General features: G+C 50.4%; 1 protein-coding gene across 1 annotated transcript in view; it reads right to left on the reverse strand.

The window, feature by feature from the left end:
- Positions 1 to 2,057: 2,057 nt before the first annotated feature.
- Positions 2,058 to 14,849, reverse strand: part of ALDH1A2 (aldehyde dehydrogenase 1 family member A2) — a 95,512-nt gene continuing 82,720 nt past the window's right edge. The window contains exons 9-13 of the mRNA XM_026518572.4: positions 13,604 to 13,788; positions 12,057 to 12,221; positions 11,209 to 11,366; positions 10,813 to 10,887; positions 2,058 to 3,880 (exon numbers count right to left, since the gene is read on the reverse strand). Of these exons, the coding sequence (XP_026374357.1) occupies positions 3,808 to 3,880; positions 10,813 to 10,887; positions 11,209 to 11,366; positions 12,057 to 12,221; positions 13,604 to 13,788 (656 nt within the window). The 3' untranslated portion in view covers positions 2,058 to 3,807. The remainder of the gene's footprint in view (positions 3,881 to 10,812; positions 10,888 to 11,208; positions 11,367 to 12,056; positions 12,222 to 13,603; positions 13,789 to 14,849) is intronic.

The raw sequence follows: 14,849 nt of genomic DNA on the forward strand, positions 1-14,849 counted from the left end.
ATTCTCGGGTGTTCCCTTGACAGGATTTCCTCCCAGTTCTCTGTCTACCGCCTCCATTTCTTTGGCTCAGCTCCTCCTTCTGAGCCTGGCTTTTGTTTTTATTCTGTGTTCTCCGTATAGACAGCCATCACTCTTATGGTCTTGTCCCAGTCCAGTCACCTGAGCCAGGTTCCAATCTCTTATCTCCAGCTGCCTGTGGGTCTGTCCCGATATCCCTTCATCACCCCCAAAATTACATGTCCAAAGCCTGACATCAAGATCTCGCCCTGAAACTCTGTTCCGTGTCTTCGGCTTCTTGGTCCCACTTCTGTGGCCGTGGCCCTGCCATTTCCTTCTCAGCCAGGCTTGAAGATGTACTCATTTACTTTTCATTCTTTCATACTCACTCACCGAGTCCCCACTGATTTGACTCCCTGCTCTCCATCCTGTGACCACGCCAGCATCGCACCAAACTCCTCCCGTCATCAGTCTGCTTCTCCTGCCATCCACTCCTCTGAACAACAGTAGGCTCTAAATGCTGCCTCGTCACTCTCCTGTCCCCAAACCCCTGGGGACCCCCCCCTACTTTCTATTACGGTACCAGGGAGCTGTGGCTGACCCCCGGGGCCAGCTGCACTGTAACGCTTGCCTGCAAGTGGTGCCTGTCCCATCTCATGATCACGTGCCCGCACCCCCCCTCACCTCCGGGCCTCTGCAGGTTACTCTTTCCCCGGAGGGCCTGCTTCCTGCTCCGTCACCTGTTGGAATTACATTCACTCCTCAAGCCCGGTTCAAAACCCACCTCCTCTGCTAGCTTCTCAGGCTGCCCTCTTTTCTTGGGCATCTCCCTGTTTTACAGTATAGTCCAGTGTAGTCACTGTTTCTTTCTGTTCCTTAGTTCCTACATGATAATATTCTTGCCCTTTATTTTCTAAAATGTCATGGAAAAGCATGAGATCATCAGTATGAAGGCACTGAGGGTGATTTGGAGGAAAAGGTAGAGTGGAAATCTTAGGGGTTAACAGTAAAAAAAAAAAAAAAAAAAAGGACCACAAATACATCATGCTGATGGCAAATGACCAAGCGTCTGTGTTAGCTTCATGAGTGACATTTGTAATGCCGTCATTGGCCTTCATGTCAGTACCATAAAGGGATGAGGTGTGAGGGCCTTTCTGCTTTGAAGGAGCGCCTATCTTACGCGGGGTCCCCGTGATCTGTAAGCTCCACAAGCCACCCGCCAGAGGACTTTTCCATGATTACGCCCATCTCATTCTCGTTTTCTTCCTGGTGGCGCAAGGTAACGGACAAGGGGTAGAATCGCAGGGAGCCCCCATCCGCTGCAGAGTGCGCCCCAGCACCCTGGGGACCGCGCGCCCCAGGCTCAATTTGTTCCTCCGAGGGACGAGGTGTCAGCGGGCAGAGAGCTGTGTGTCTCTCTCTGAGTCTGATTCCCTTTGTGGCCAACTCATCAGGTTTTGTTTTGTCTCACTGGGATTAGGACCTGGGAGGAGAACCCAAGCATTGGAAGGAGGGGGTGTGCCGGTCTGGAGGGTGGACACCGCTCCCCAGAAGCTCAACTCTGAGGCCGTGGAGAGAGCAAACGAGCTCTGGCCGGGAATACAGTCACCACTTACAACGTCCTTTCGCACCTGCGAAAATAGTGCATCAGGTTGTCAGCTTTGACTTCATCTCACCACGGTAAATAAAACAAAGCCCCTGCCAAGCGCCATCGGCAATGCGAGCTCCGTCGTGCAGCCCGCGACTCGGAGGACAAGGCCCCAAACCCTCTTTCACATTTTAGCTTTCATGGAGGCTATTTTGAATTAAAAGAGTCGTTTCATAGATTTCATACATGACTCTACTTGTTTGCCACGTGAAACTGTATGTGTACACAAATTTTAAATAGTGTCAGAAAACAAGGGGGTTGTTAACTGCATTCTGTAAAAATATTCTCCCGGACTTCTGCTCAGGAACCAGAGAAAACAACACAGCTGAGAAACCCAGCAGCTGAGAGAAGGACCCGCGTGTACTCGGTAGGACTCGAAGATTTATAAACACAGCCGCAAAATCCCAAGGCGTACACAATATAAATGCTTTATTGCTAGCACAGAGGTTTCTTTTTAAGTAAATTAAAAGAAATAAATCTTCATTTCACGTTCTATATTGCAGTTGAGAGGTAACTAGCTGGTTAATGGGTATGCTCACTCGGACACACGCTAGAAGAGGAGAGCATGACACGGAAGAACTCAGAAACGTGGCGTCTCTCGAGGCATCGGGCCACTGAATGCACTGTCGTTCGTAAATAACAGCAAACGGAGGTTTCTTTTCAACATCATGAATAGACGAGACTCATAAATAGAAAACCGGTGTGGTTACAAAGTGGAAACCATTACATACAGAAGGCTATATACGCGTTGCCATATCCCATGTACTCTAGGTTACGTCTGGTACTTTTAAATAAATGATCTTCATCTAGACTGGATTGGATTCAGCAACTGGAGAAAGGGAAGGAGGAAAGGAAGCCGACATGTCCATCAGCTGGTGGATGCGCTGGAAAGCAGAAGAAGAAGTGTGTGGCTGGAGGAGAGGGAGAGGGGCTGTGTTGTGCCTCCCCCTGGGGAGGCCCGTCGGGAGGCCGGGAGGGAAAACCACGTGTGGACGAGCCACTGGGCGTGGCGGCGGGGCCCTGGTGGAGCGTGGCAATCGTGGCACCCTGCAAGTCTGCAAAAGGAAACGGAACCTCCAGGTTTGGCCGGATTTTCCAAGGTTACTGCCAGTGCATTTAGGGCACGATAGGCCAAAGTGACATCCAGAGTACTGGGAGGAGTGGTGCTGGTGCAGTGGGGGCTGGGGGGCAGAAGCCACTGTGGAGTCCAACTGCAGAGATAATTCCCTTCGTAAGAACTGCCAGCCAGTATTGGAAATGAACTTATTTCTGCAAGGCCCCCAGCATTACCTTGTACCAAATTCTTGAGCCGACTCAATTTGTTTTAGGGTTGTTAAGAGAAGCTTTGGAAAAAGATCTTATCAGTCTATGAAAAACAATCCCCCCCCAGCCTTATTCCAGAATTACCCAGAAGGAAGGACACACACACCCCCACACACCCTAAAACCAAACAGCAAGCTCAGAAGCTGTGAATTACATGTGATGATCTCTGGGTTTGCATCTTCCTGATCTTTCACTTGTGTCTTTTATAGACGTAAGAAAGCCAGACTAGGTCAGGAACACCCGAGTTCCTAGCTTTCGGTACATCTGTAGTGTACCAGCTCCTGGCAGTTTCGGTCTGGTCTGGCTCTAACTAAAACCATTTCATGTTTTGCTTTGAAGAAGTGGATAACATGAAATGGTAATTTGGCTGCAAAACCTTGGAAAATTGTTCCCGGCCCAAACATCTGCCCCAAATGAGCTCAGCTGAGATCTCCCTGGAGGGGTGGGAGGGGTTGGGGGGTGAGGAGGGAGAGAGCCTGGAAGGGGGAAAATGGAGACAATGGAAGGATGACCTTTCCTCAGGAGGAAAGTTCCTTGTGACAAAAGGCATCAACCCATCGCTCCAGAAAGAGAGACTGGATGCACCCGACAGCGACTCCTCCGGCCTTCATCCCACTTCCCCCAATATTTGGTATCATTAAGGTGATCCTTCACAGAGTGCCAGGAAACCATGCCCACACCGTCTGCTTTCGTTATGACTGGCCCGGCCTACAGTGTCATTATTTAAATCTTTAAATAAGGACCGAGTATGGACTTTGGATTCCTGAGAGCCCGGCCCCCCAGGGAAAGCAGACAGGGAGGGTCCTGTGGGCTGGCCTCCACCTTCCTCCTTGGCCTTCTTAGGAGTTCTTCTGAGGGATCTTTACTGTCACTGTCTTCACCTCGGAGTACTCTCGCAAGCCGAACTCCCCCCTGAAAGGCAGAAATAAGCAGAGTCAGACACCAGAGGCCCAGGCAGCCTGGCTGAGTGACGGCAAGAGTCCCGAGAAGGGGCCATTTAGCACCTGCTAGCAGCAGGCCCTGGGGTTTCCATGTAGAAATGTCTACCGAGTGGACAGCCCAGCCCTCCTCTGAGGAGCACAGAGAGCCGTCATGTCATGAGCAGTGGCTGTTTCTTAAAGGCAAAGGCTGATCTGTCTTCACAATAGGGCACAGGAAGGGGCGGCATCCCCACCGACTCAGAGAAACAGGCATGTGCTAGCCTGGACCAGCAGTCACACAGACCCTGAACCATGCCCCTGGGTGGGCACCGCGGACAGCCGCTGGCCCAGGCCCAGGCCCCTGCGTCTCTACACAGGCAGCAATGGCTCTGGAAGACAATGGTGTGCTTTCCTCCTCTAAAACCCACGCCTGCCACCCGACACCCCCTGTTGTGTCTGTGTTATAGTCGCTCTCCTAGACATCGTGTCTACTTTAGCTGAAAGAAAAGCCTGAGATTTTCAGGCTGGGATCCCCTGGATGTCCTAAATTCCTTTCAACTGGTCCTTAGACTTAACAAACACAGGTGGGTCCCCAAACGCCTAGGCAGCGAAGAGCACAGATCACCAGCAACGCCTTAAAAACAATCCTGATGCATGCTGCCCAGAGTCAGGGGAAAGGGGGAGGAGATCAAAGCAACTGACCACAAAGGAAGTGGCAAGTAAGCTGGCCCCCCAAGACTCGGGGTAAACATTTATGGGGTGGGGGCTGGGTCCCCTGTCTCTGCAGGCCCAGGAAACACGCCCTTCTCCGCCCTCTGCACACACAGGACGGGTCTCCAACCGCTGCCCTCAGGGGGCCGGGGTGCGGCCAAGCCTGGCTCCTGCCAGGCTCCTTTCCCTCCCCTCTCCTGAGGCTTTCCCTGGCTCTCTCAGTAGGAGGAGCTGCGAACCCGCGTAGCGCCCCCAGCATCAGGCTCCAACAGCGCTGGGGGAAGGAAGGGAGAGAGGGAGGGCTTTTTCCCATCCCCTTCCCCAGTTCCCCCCAGGGGATCTACCACCCTGCCAGGAAAAAATAAAAGAACGCTTAGAGATTTATCGGATTAAGTAAATATTTATAAAGGCAGCCTTTTGAAAACAGTCCCGTGCGGGGCGCCTGGGCGGCACAGTCGGTTAACCAGACAACGCTTGGTTTTGGGTACGCTCGTGATCTGGGTCATGAGTTCGAGCCCCGTGTCGGGCTCTACACTCAGTGTGGAGTCTGCTTGGGAATCTCTCTCCCTCTGCCCCTCCCCTGCTCAATCTCTCTAAAAATAAATCTTTAAAAAAGACCCAGGACAGTCATGTATAAAAGATATGATGTTACAGTAACTGGGCTTTACGGTCAAGACCTGCTGTAAGCGATACATCCCGCTTCCTTCCAGGAACCCCATGCCCTGCACAAGGCTCCAATCACTTCGCCAGCAGCAGCTTTGAGCGCCAAGGTCACCTGAGTTGTCATGCCCACGCCCTCCCGCCAGGACATCAGAGGTAGCCAAGGAGAGACCAGGGCATGTGTGTTCTCTTATCTGTGTTGCCCATCTTGCTTACCGGAACAAGAATAAATTTGGGACTGTCCCACTCAGTAGAAGATTCTCTCATTAGCTCCTTCCAGGCCCTGAGTCTTTATTACCAGCTCAGCTCTGGCTCTTCCTGGAATTTTTCCTGCCCTTGGGCAATTCTGAAAGTGTCTCTTCATCACGGACATCATCTGCCTCCTGTTTGAAGTGAGGTTACTCCCTTCTCGTTTCCTGGCTTGTGCACGCACATGGGGCAGACCCTGAACCGTCTCCTCCCGCTCAGATCTCTAAGTCGCTTGTGAGAAGTGGAAGGAAGCCGACGGAGTCAGAAGCGTGGTGATGTGGTTGTTTTCGAGTGTGATTATTGGGGTCCCCTGATCTTTGGGTGCATCATGCGATGGAAAATCGCCCTGGGCGGGAGGACTTCCTCCCCTGCATCCCCGGCAGCCATGTGCCACCACGGCCCACACAGCCTGCTCTGAGGATGAGGAGCGGCCTCAAATCTGCCACAGAAACCACCCCGGGGCTGGGCGTCAGCAGGCAGGCCCACGTAGCTCTGCCATTGACTGGCTGTAGGACTCCAGGCGAGCCACCCCCAACCTCCTGGTGCCCGGTCATCTCTCAGGCCTCAGGAAACATAGGATCGTCCTTGGACCTTGCTTTCGTTGCGGATTCCTGACCATCCCCACCAAAGACTCCGCCTCGGTAGGTCTGGAGAGAAGCCCAGGAGATTGTGATGGTGGTTATTTGGGGCCACCCTTGGAGAAGCGCTGCTGGAAAGTCTCTGAGGGCCCCAAATTTAGATCTTCTGCTATTTCACCATCTCATTCCAGGGGCTTTCTCTCCAGCCTGACTTAATCCAGTTAAATCCCACAATTACGGGAGAACCGCACTAGGGTGCAAAGCAGACATGCCGCTCCCGCTGCACCCCGATCTCTCTGTACGGTCGCCTGCAGAGCTCCACAGGGCGTCAGGGCAGACGCACACTCAGACGCCTGTGTTCCTGCTTCTGAGCCAGACTGGTTACGTTCCCTACCATGAACCAAACCCGGTGTATCTAACAGAGATGTTAGATTTCGGTGCCTCTCAGCCAGTGATTGTAGAAAATCACTCAAAACAGACGGATTTCTGTGTAGGGTGTGTACTTCCCTCCTCTTTTCTTTGCCTTACAGCAACATTTCTCAGAGCAGGGTGTCTCCAGAGCACCTGCGCCGGAGTCATTCCAGAAGCCTGTTAACAAAGCAGATCCTCAGCCTTAGCCCACATTTACTAAAGCCAGACCTCTGAGAGTGGGTGCCCGGACAGGCATGCTTGGCAAGCCCTTCTGCCAGACCGCAGGTGACTTTCTGTGCACAGGCACGCGCTGCACACACACACGGGCACACAGGCACGCTCTGCGCATACACATGGGCACACACGTATGCTCTGCATGTACATATGAGCACAGATGCATGCATGTGCGTGCAAACTTGGGAAGCCCTTATTTAGGATATTCTAATAATGCTTCTCATCTTCGAAGCCTGTGTTTTTAAAATGTTTTTAAAATGGTGAGGTTCACAGCTTTCTTTCCATGTGCTCAGTCTGTGACATTTATTTTATAGCTTGTCTCAGGGAAACTAAATAAGGAGTAAGGGAGGGGACGGGAGGAGTGAAACAGGGGGAACTGGCTGCAGGGCAGGACTGAGGTGAGCCGTCCCCCTCTCTGACCCTGGGACTCAGAGGCCAGCCCGTCGGGCAACCTGTAGAGGGCAGCCCTCCACAGCGCTCTGTGGGAGAGACCTCCGGGGTTCTCACAACGCGCCTTGGAGCTTGTTTCCAAAAAGTGCTGCTTCTCTTCCCTGTGCCTCTTAGAGGTGGGCAAAGGGGTACCAGGGACCAGAGCCACATGGAGTTTGCAAAGCCAGGAGATAATACTGTCTAGAGGAAGGTAAGGGGAGTTTCTGGGATTGCAGTAAGTGAGAAGACTGGGGGACCAGGATAAGGCAGATTCTTGTATTTGAAGCCTCTGAGACCACTTGAGGTCATTTAAGGAAGAAAAAACATGTTTGGGGAGCAAGAAGGGACAAAGAATCATATAATTTAGACAAGATGAAGTGAGTCTCATCAAAGAGCACTGTTCCCTAATTATTTTTTAACTGCACTGCGAAGGCCAATCACTATAGCACCGACGAGACAAGCGGAGAAAGGCTGCTTTTCAGTCTCTTGGGCCACTGTTCTCCGTGTGGTTCTGACACAGCCAAACTGTCTCCTGGACCGTCTTTCCAGGCAAGGAGAAGGTTTCTAATGGGAACAGACTGGACCTGGACAATGTCACAAGCCCGAATCCTGTCCTCGCTGAGGGTCCAGGGCGAGCCTGGGACAAGCTCCATCAACCAGTAATTATTTATTCTATTTTATGCCCATGATTCACCCTCTTAATGACCTGTAACAAAACAGTCGGCGTGAGCAGCGTTCCCAGAGCCAGTGATTGTCCCAACATACCAGAGACCAGGACGGCACACAGAAGCAAGACACAGAATATCAAGTTAAATGCATCCTGAAAGGTGGGAGCAGGAAGTTAAGGCCGTGTGCAAGTTAGGACGAGATAGCTGGAGTACATGAAGACTTTATAAAAGCTGAAAATAATACTAATACCTGAACAAATAGGATCCAGACTGGTTTTGGGTTCGGGCGGGGAAGCAAGTGGGAAGTACTAAAGGCCAGAAGCAAGACTCAAGCCAGAGTGATCTCCCCCTGGCATTCCCGGGGACAGAACGGAGGTTGATGGTACGAGCCGAAATTCAGGAAACGTTCTGCCCCACTTCCAGAGTAAGACATTTATTAGGACAAAGAAGGATCGCCTACATAACACTCATCTACTTGACCTCTCATGACGATAGCAGCTAACACTTCTTGAGGTTTGCCAGACACTGCTGGATATCTGGAACAGTGAATCCTGCCATGTTATCCTCACAGCAACCTTTTAGGGTAGGTACTATAATTATTCCCATTTTAGAGATGAGGAAACAGAGGCTTAGTGACATTAAGTTAATTTGTCCAAGGTTGCATAGGTATTAAGTGGTAGGGCCAGTGGTAGAAGCCATGTGATTCTAGAAACTCTGCTCTTAGCCTCACTGCTATGCTCAATTTACCGTTTAATGGCTAAGAGCTAGAAATTACCAGCTAAAGTATCTGAAACATGTAAATCCTCTGCACTGGTCTTATGGGTTCGCTGTACCTTGTCCCAAACACCATACCTATTTCTCCCACAATGCCTCTACTCACTCTTTCTCCACTCCTACCTTGCTTTGCCCACCAACCCTGCAAATTATTCCCCTCTCTCCATCTACCCAAATAAATGTTCCTCTCCTTTAAAGGCCAATTCAAATCCCTATATTTGATCTTCCCTAAAGGTTTTCCAGGCTTACTACAGCTCACAATGATCTCCCCCATCCCTGAACTCCTCTACGGCATATCTTCTCTGGAATTCTTCTAATTTTTAATGTTGTGTATTTCATTTATCCAGCAAGATCTCAAGTGCTCTGATGAGCCACATCTTCCCCCACAGGGCAAGCACTCAATAGTTTAGCAGACCACGAACTGGCACTGGCTCACAGAAGGGTACATTCAGTAATGGCAGAGGGAATGGACATAAGGATGTTTCCTCTTGAGAGTCACAGGATTTAAGAAACATGGAACCAGCTCCCTTCAAGAGTAGGAAAAACGGTTTGTTTAGGTTTTTTTTTTAAGACTGAGTGAGTGTGAGTGGGGGCTGGCGGGAGGGAGAGCAAAGGGAGCGGGAGAGAGAAAAAATCTCAAGCAGACTCCATGCTCGGTGAGAAACCCAACGCAGGGCTCGATCTCACGACCCTGAGATCATGACCTGAACTGAAATCAAGAGTAGGATGCTTAACCGACTGAACCACCCAGGTGCCCCGGGGGGGGGGGTGTTTGTTTTTGTTTTTTTATGACGACGGGGTGTGGGGGGGTGTCAGATCAGGAACACCTGACTACCATTCACTCTGAATGCCACTCAAAAAATCCATTTATATAGGAAGGCAGGAAATAACGTCCCCTTGAGTGTAGTTTTCCTCTGCTACAGTCCCATTTTTCCAGCCTTTTGCCTCTCAAGAGGACTCTTCCCAGCTCCGATCCCGTCCCTGAAGAGTCCCTGTGCCTGGCCTCCCTGCTTCTTTGGCTGGATAGAATGGGAGTCACTGAAACCTATATTCAAACCCCACATCTGTCCCTTACTGGCTGTGCGACCTGGGCCAGCTGCTTAGCTAGCGTAAGCCCCAGCTCCCCACCTGAACCACATGGGATGTGATGAGAAGGGTATCTATCCCTTATCATCGTGAAAATCGAATGAGACGACGCTAGGAAAGCAGCTAACATAAAGCCATACACAGAGGGGGCATCTGATGAATGACGCCCATCGCTGTTACTGTAAAATCCTCGTGACGGCTCTTCTTCCTCTAGTCTTCGCCAGCACAGCCTCTACTTGCCAGAAACCTCAGCCTTAAAACCTCTGGTGTCTCCTCAGCTCCCAGAGAACATCTAAGCCCTTTGAGACTGGGTTTAAAACAACCTTTCCGCTTGTGTCTTCGGCAAGCCCCCTCCAGCCATCCTATGTCCAAACCCTGCGGTCCCAGCCTCAGAGAACCTACAGGGGCTGAGCCGGTGACGGAGGTGAGGGGCTGGGTGTGTGTAAAAACGAATGGCTACCATCATTCTGGCCCCAGAAGCAACGGGAACAGTGGGGAATAAGGCGAGTTCTAGAGCTCACAGCTGCAGCAATTTTGCTACGGGGGAATGAAAATAAGCAAGACATCAAGATTTTACGCAAAGCCTCTTCATTTTGGAACGTCAGTTAAGGATTTTAAAATGTTGCGAGGCGAAGCAAAACATTTCTGCAGGCCAGCTTTGTCCTTGGGTGACAGTTGGTGACGTCTGTCTTAAACACCCCAAACTCCCTGATGTTTGTTGTGCCTTTGTCCCTGCTATTCCCTCTACGTGGAAGGACTGGCCCTGAAAAACTGAAACGTTATTTGCTGTGTGAAGTCTTCTCTGACCCCAGCAGGCAAAATCAACGGATTGTTTCCTCTGGACTCGGAAGATGTTTGGCCCACTTCTATGAAGAAAGCAGCTCTGATTTCATGAGATAGATGGTACATTAATTTTTATCCATTCCCACGTAAGGGAAGGGAGTTGTGTTTGATTCATCTTTGTGCCAGGGAGTACAGGGTTTTGTTTATAGAAGTAAGGGCTCAACAAAGTGGTTGTTTAATGCCTGGACAGAAAGAGAATTAAACAAGTGTGGGCATAATCCTCTAGGCTCATATTTGCAATCCCTGTTTCTCTGCGGGCACCAGCAACTTTGGACACTTACATTTCTCTCCCATTTCCAGACATCTTGAATCCCCCGAAGGGGCTCTGGGCATTTAAGGCATTGTAACAATTGATCCTAAGAGAAGAAAACATAGTACCATTAGTGTGAATTCCTCTTGCACAGAAGTAGTCCCATTGGCATAGTATTTCTCTTAATGTTTTATTTTTCGATTCCCTTTTTTGCATATGAAATATTTATAAGTTAAAATTCACTTTGCTCTCCTGACCTAGCCAGTAAGGAGTGTACATCCCTTCTCAGGAGAAGGCTGCTTGCCTTCCGTCCTCCCCATCCCCCAGAGGATATGCTTATGTCACCCACTTTCCAGAGATTATGAGGCCCCTACACCGCCAGTGGTGTGCATTATGGCCAGAACCAGGAGGCTGACTCTCATCTTACCAGACGGTCCCAGCTTGCATTGCAGAAGACACCGTGAGGGCCTTGTTGATGTCATTAGTGAAGACGGCTGCTACAAGTCCGAAGTCTGAGTTATTGGCTCTTTCGATAACTTCATCCATAGTCTTAAACCTCAGAATTTCCTGGACAGGGCCAAAGATCTGCAACAAAACAGTCTGAGCCAACACGGGGCTGTTGCTCTGCCATCCCCTGACCTGCTTTCCACATTCCAAAGCAAGTGTGCTCCGCCTTCATCATTTAAGGGACATTTAAGTTTAGCAACACAGAACTGTAAAATATCCCAAACTTTGCCAGAACAGGATTACATGAGTCTAACTTTGTTGTTCATTTAACACCCCCTCTCCTCCACCCTCCCTGGCATCCCCGGATTCCAGTGTCTGTACCAACGCTGCCTTCTCCATGATTCCCCAGCCACTGCTCCAGAACTCAGACTGGTGCTCCAGACTGTGGCCGACGTGCTCCCGGTCCCTCTCCCGCACAAATGTGGGGTGGCTTGGATGCTTGCTCCTTCCTGGCGAACAGCTTAGTAACCCGCCTTTGAAGGAACTGGCCTGTGGCTACCGTATTACTAAGGCCAGTGGTCGGCTATCACGACTGTCCTTTCGGCTGGTCACAACTGCGGTCGAGGAGCGCGTCTCCCGCCTCCACCTGGCTTACTTGCCTTCTGATTCAACATTCCCTTGAAAGCGGGATTTTCACAGCCATGTGTGTTGCTGTTACGCAATGTGTATCAGATATAAAGAGCCGGAACTAGACCATCATGTACAAGAAATGCTCTGGAAACCATCCCGAGGAAGGCGTGGCTTCCGTTAGAGCCCCATGTTTGATACCTCCTCCTTGGCAATGCGCATGTCGTCGGTGACGTTGGAAAACACCGTGGGCTCGATGAAAAACCCCTTTCGGCCCAGCCCTTTGCCTCCACATTCCAGCTTGGCGCCCTCGGCCACGCCACTCTGGATGAGCTCCAGGATCTTGTTGTACTGTTTCTTATCAATCTACGAGAGAAATTTCCTAATGACTCCGTGTACAGTCTTCTAGGGAAAGAGGAATAAGCGTGTACTCAAGGATCTCTCGCTTGCGATTTTTCCAAAGCTCCATTTTATCAAGTCATGACATATGGAGCTGCTGCCATTTAGCCACTTTTCCCCTGGAAAAAATGGTGATTTTGTATGGTTCAGGCAATTATATCGAGAATTCCAATAGACGCCCTGCACTGATGAGGACAGCGCCGAATCAGAAGCACCGGATGCAGATTTAGGCAATGTTTCTAAACGATGAGAAACCGCCTAATTGATTATTCAGGTTTCTAAATGGGGAAGAACTGACCACTATAACCAAACGAAGAGTTCAGCAAGTTGTACTGATACTAAAAAGATGAAAACGATAGGGTGCTTCAAATCCTACGGGGGTGTATTTTTAATGGAGCGCCTATTACACCTTTAGAGGAGAGGGGTAAGCATGAAGAGCAAGGACTAGCTTCCTGCGCCATAAAAGATGGTTAGTCTTGCCTCCCCCCAAGTTATAGTCATCACTCAGTTACGATGGTAAATGCAAAAATCTAAATTCACTTGAGTTTGGATTACTCAGCTAGAACATCAGTCATCTTTCAAATGGTCCCCACACCTAGGAGATGCTGTTTCTTATCGGGAAGACCTATGCATCAGAGATCCGGATGCAATCTGATCCAAACAGCCTTTAGAAGCTCCCAGACTCTATCTACAGTTTAAGATTCAACCAGAATTCTACCTGGAAATATGGCCTGATGACTGTGGAGAACCCGCAGAGCCAAATAGTGTGGACCGCAGGGACTTGCATGGCCTCCCCACCGCACCGCATGAAGCACGCAGTCAGAGATGACCGTACGGCAGAGGGGCACGTGGACAGCCCTCTATTTCCTACACATACACAAGCCACAAGTGTCCTCCCCGACGTAGGTCAGGCTGGCAGAGAGATTCTTTAGTCACTGATGAAAGGATGAAGAGCTTCTGAGAAAGGGAGACACCCACTCTCCTTGACTGTGGCCTTTGTAGGGATGTCTTGAAGGCCAGTGGCTAGGACTGGGCCTGGGTTCTCGGGCCAACCTCCATCTTCTCATGCACAGTTCTTTCTTTAGAGCTAAGATACTCCCACTTTCCCCCAGAGTTCAGAGTATCCTTGAGGCCACCTTAATCCCTTAATGTTTCAGAGAGAAAAATGTAGAAAGGGAAAAGGAACCGTGAGGAATAAGCAATGTCTAACCAGCTGTATTTCTAGGCATGAGGAGAGGAGGAAGAGGAAGGAGGGAGCGGGAAAAGGATGCTGTCTCTGGGGTCCCACTAGAGTGTCTGGTGCTCACCAGGGATTAAGAAAAGCAAGGGAATGTTTCTGATTTCTCTACCTGGGGTCCCTGCTCAGTGGTGGGATCAAAGGGACTGCCCACGATGCGCCTCTTGGCCCGCTCCACGCTTCTCCTCACGAACTCCTCATAGATGGACTCCTCCACAAAGATGCGGGAGCCGGCGGTGCAGCACTGGCCTTGGTTGAAGAACACTCCCTGGTGGGCCTGCTCCACAGCGTAGTCCACTGCAGGGGGAGACAGCCACGGCCTCAGCTCGGTTCCCCCGCGGCGGGCCCGGCTGCGGAGCCACCTCCCCGCCCTCTGCCAGAGCCCCGCAGAATGCCACCCTCAGCGCACCGCGTGTGGGCAAGCGGGCAGCACAGGGGAAAGCATTGGATTGAGAACACAGCCTAGTTCAAGTTCTAACTAGATCCTGACGGGACTTGCTACGTGACCTTGAACTTGGACAGCTTCACTTCTTTGAGTCTCCTCCTTCTTCTGTAAAAAGGGGGCCTGGACCACACACCATCTAGGACAGGAGTCTCAAACCCCAATATGCCAAGGAGCCAGGCAGATAATGTAGTGGTAGGAGTCTGCTGGCCGGGAAAACAATCTGATGGAGACTCAGGAGGAAAGCCACTGCATTTGGCTGTTGCTATGCGTGAATGTAAGCCCCTGATTACCAGACTTCTGATTTTAAGAAAAAACAGAAATCAGGATTTTTAATGTGCAGTTTTTATTTTTTAAAGTGCTGTGTGACGTTTAGACAGGTAAACGTATGTACGTCCTGCACTGGGTCTAGGGACTGCCAACCTTGGAGCTGTGTGTTTAATTAGTACTATGGTGAATTAAACTGTAACAGAAATGGATCTTCTTGAAAGACACCAAGTTTCCTCCACATTTACTGGAATCGCAGAGCAGCACGTAACTTTCAGCTCAGAGCTTGTACTTCAGATAGGACTAGCAAAGCTGGTGTGTGCTGGCTGCTAGATGACTGACTGAATCAGCCCCTCATCAATCAATCAATCAATCAATCAATCGTGTCAATGGAGGGCCTACTCCCCAAGAGAAATTTAGGTTTGACAGCTCTGATCCGTCTGACAACCAGCATGAAGCTGATGCTGAACTCGTCACAGACTCCAAGCTGGGGCTGACAGGCGAGCAGTCTGCTTTCTGTTTCCTAACCTCTCCAGCGGTGGAAGGGAAAGCAGCTCTGCCGGGTGGGGTGGAAGAGAAAGAGTGATGGAAAGAGATTTTGAATTTTCATTCTCTGGAAAGCTTTTCAAAATAGAAGACCACACCTATG

Source organism: Ursus arctos, unplaced genomic scaffold (genome assembly GCF_023065955.2).
Source record: "Ursus arctos isolate Adak ecotype North America unplaced genomic scaffold, UrsArc2.0 scaffold_36, whole genome shotgun sequence".
Taxonomy (NCBI): Eukaryota; Metazoa; Chordata; class Mammalia; order Carnivora; family Ursidae; genus Ursus; species Ursus arctos.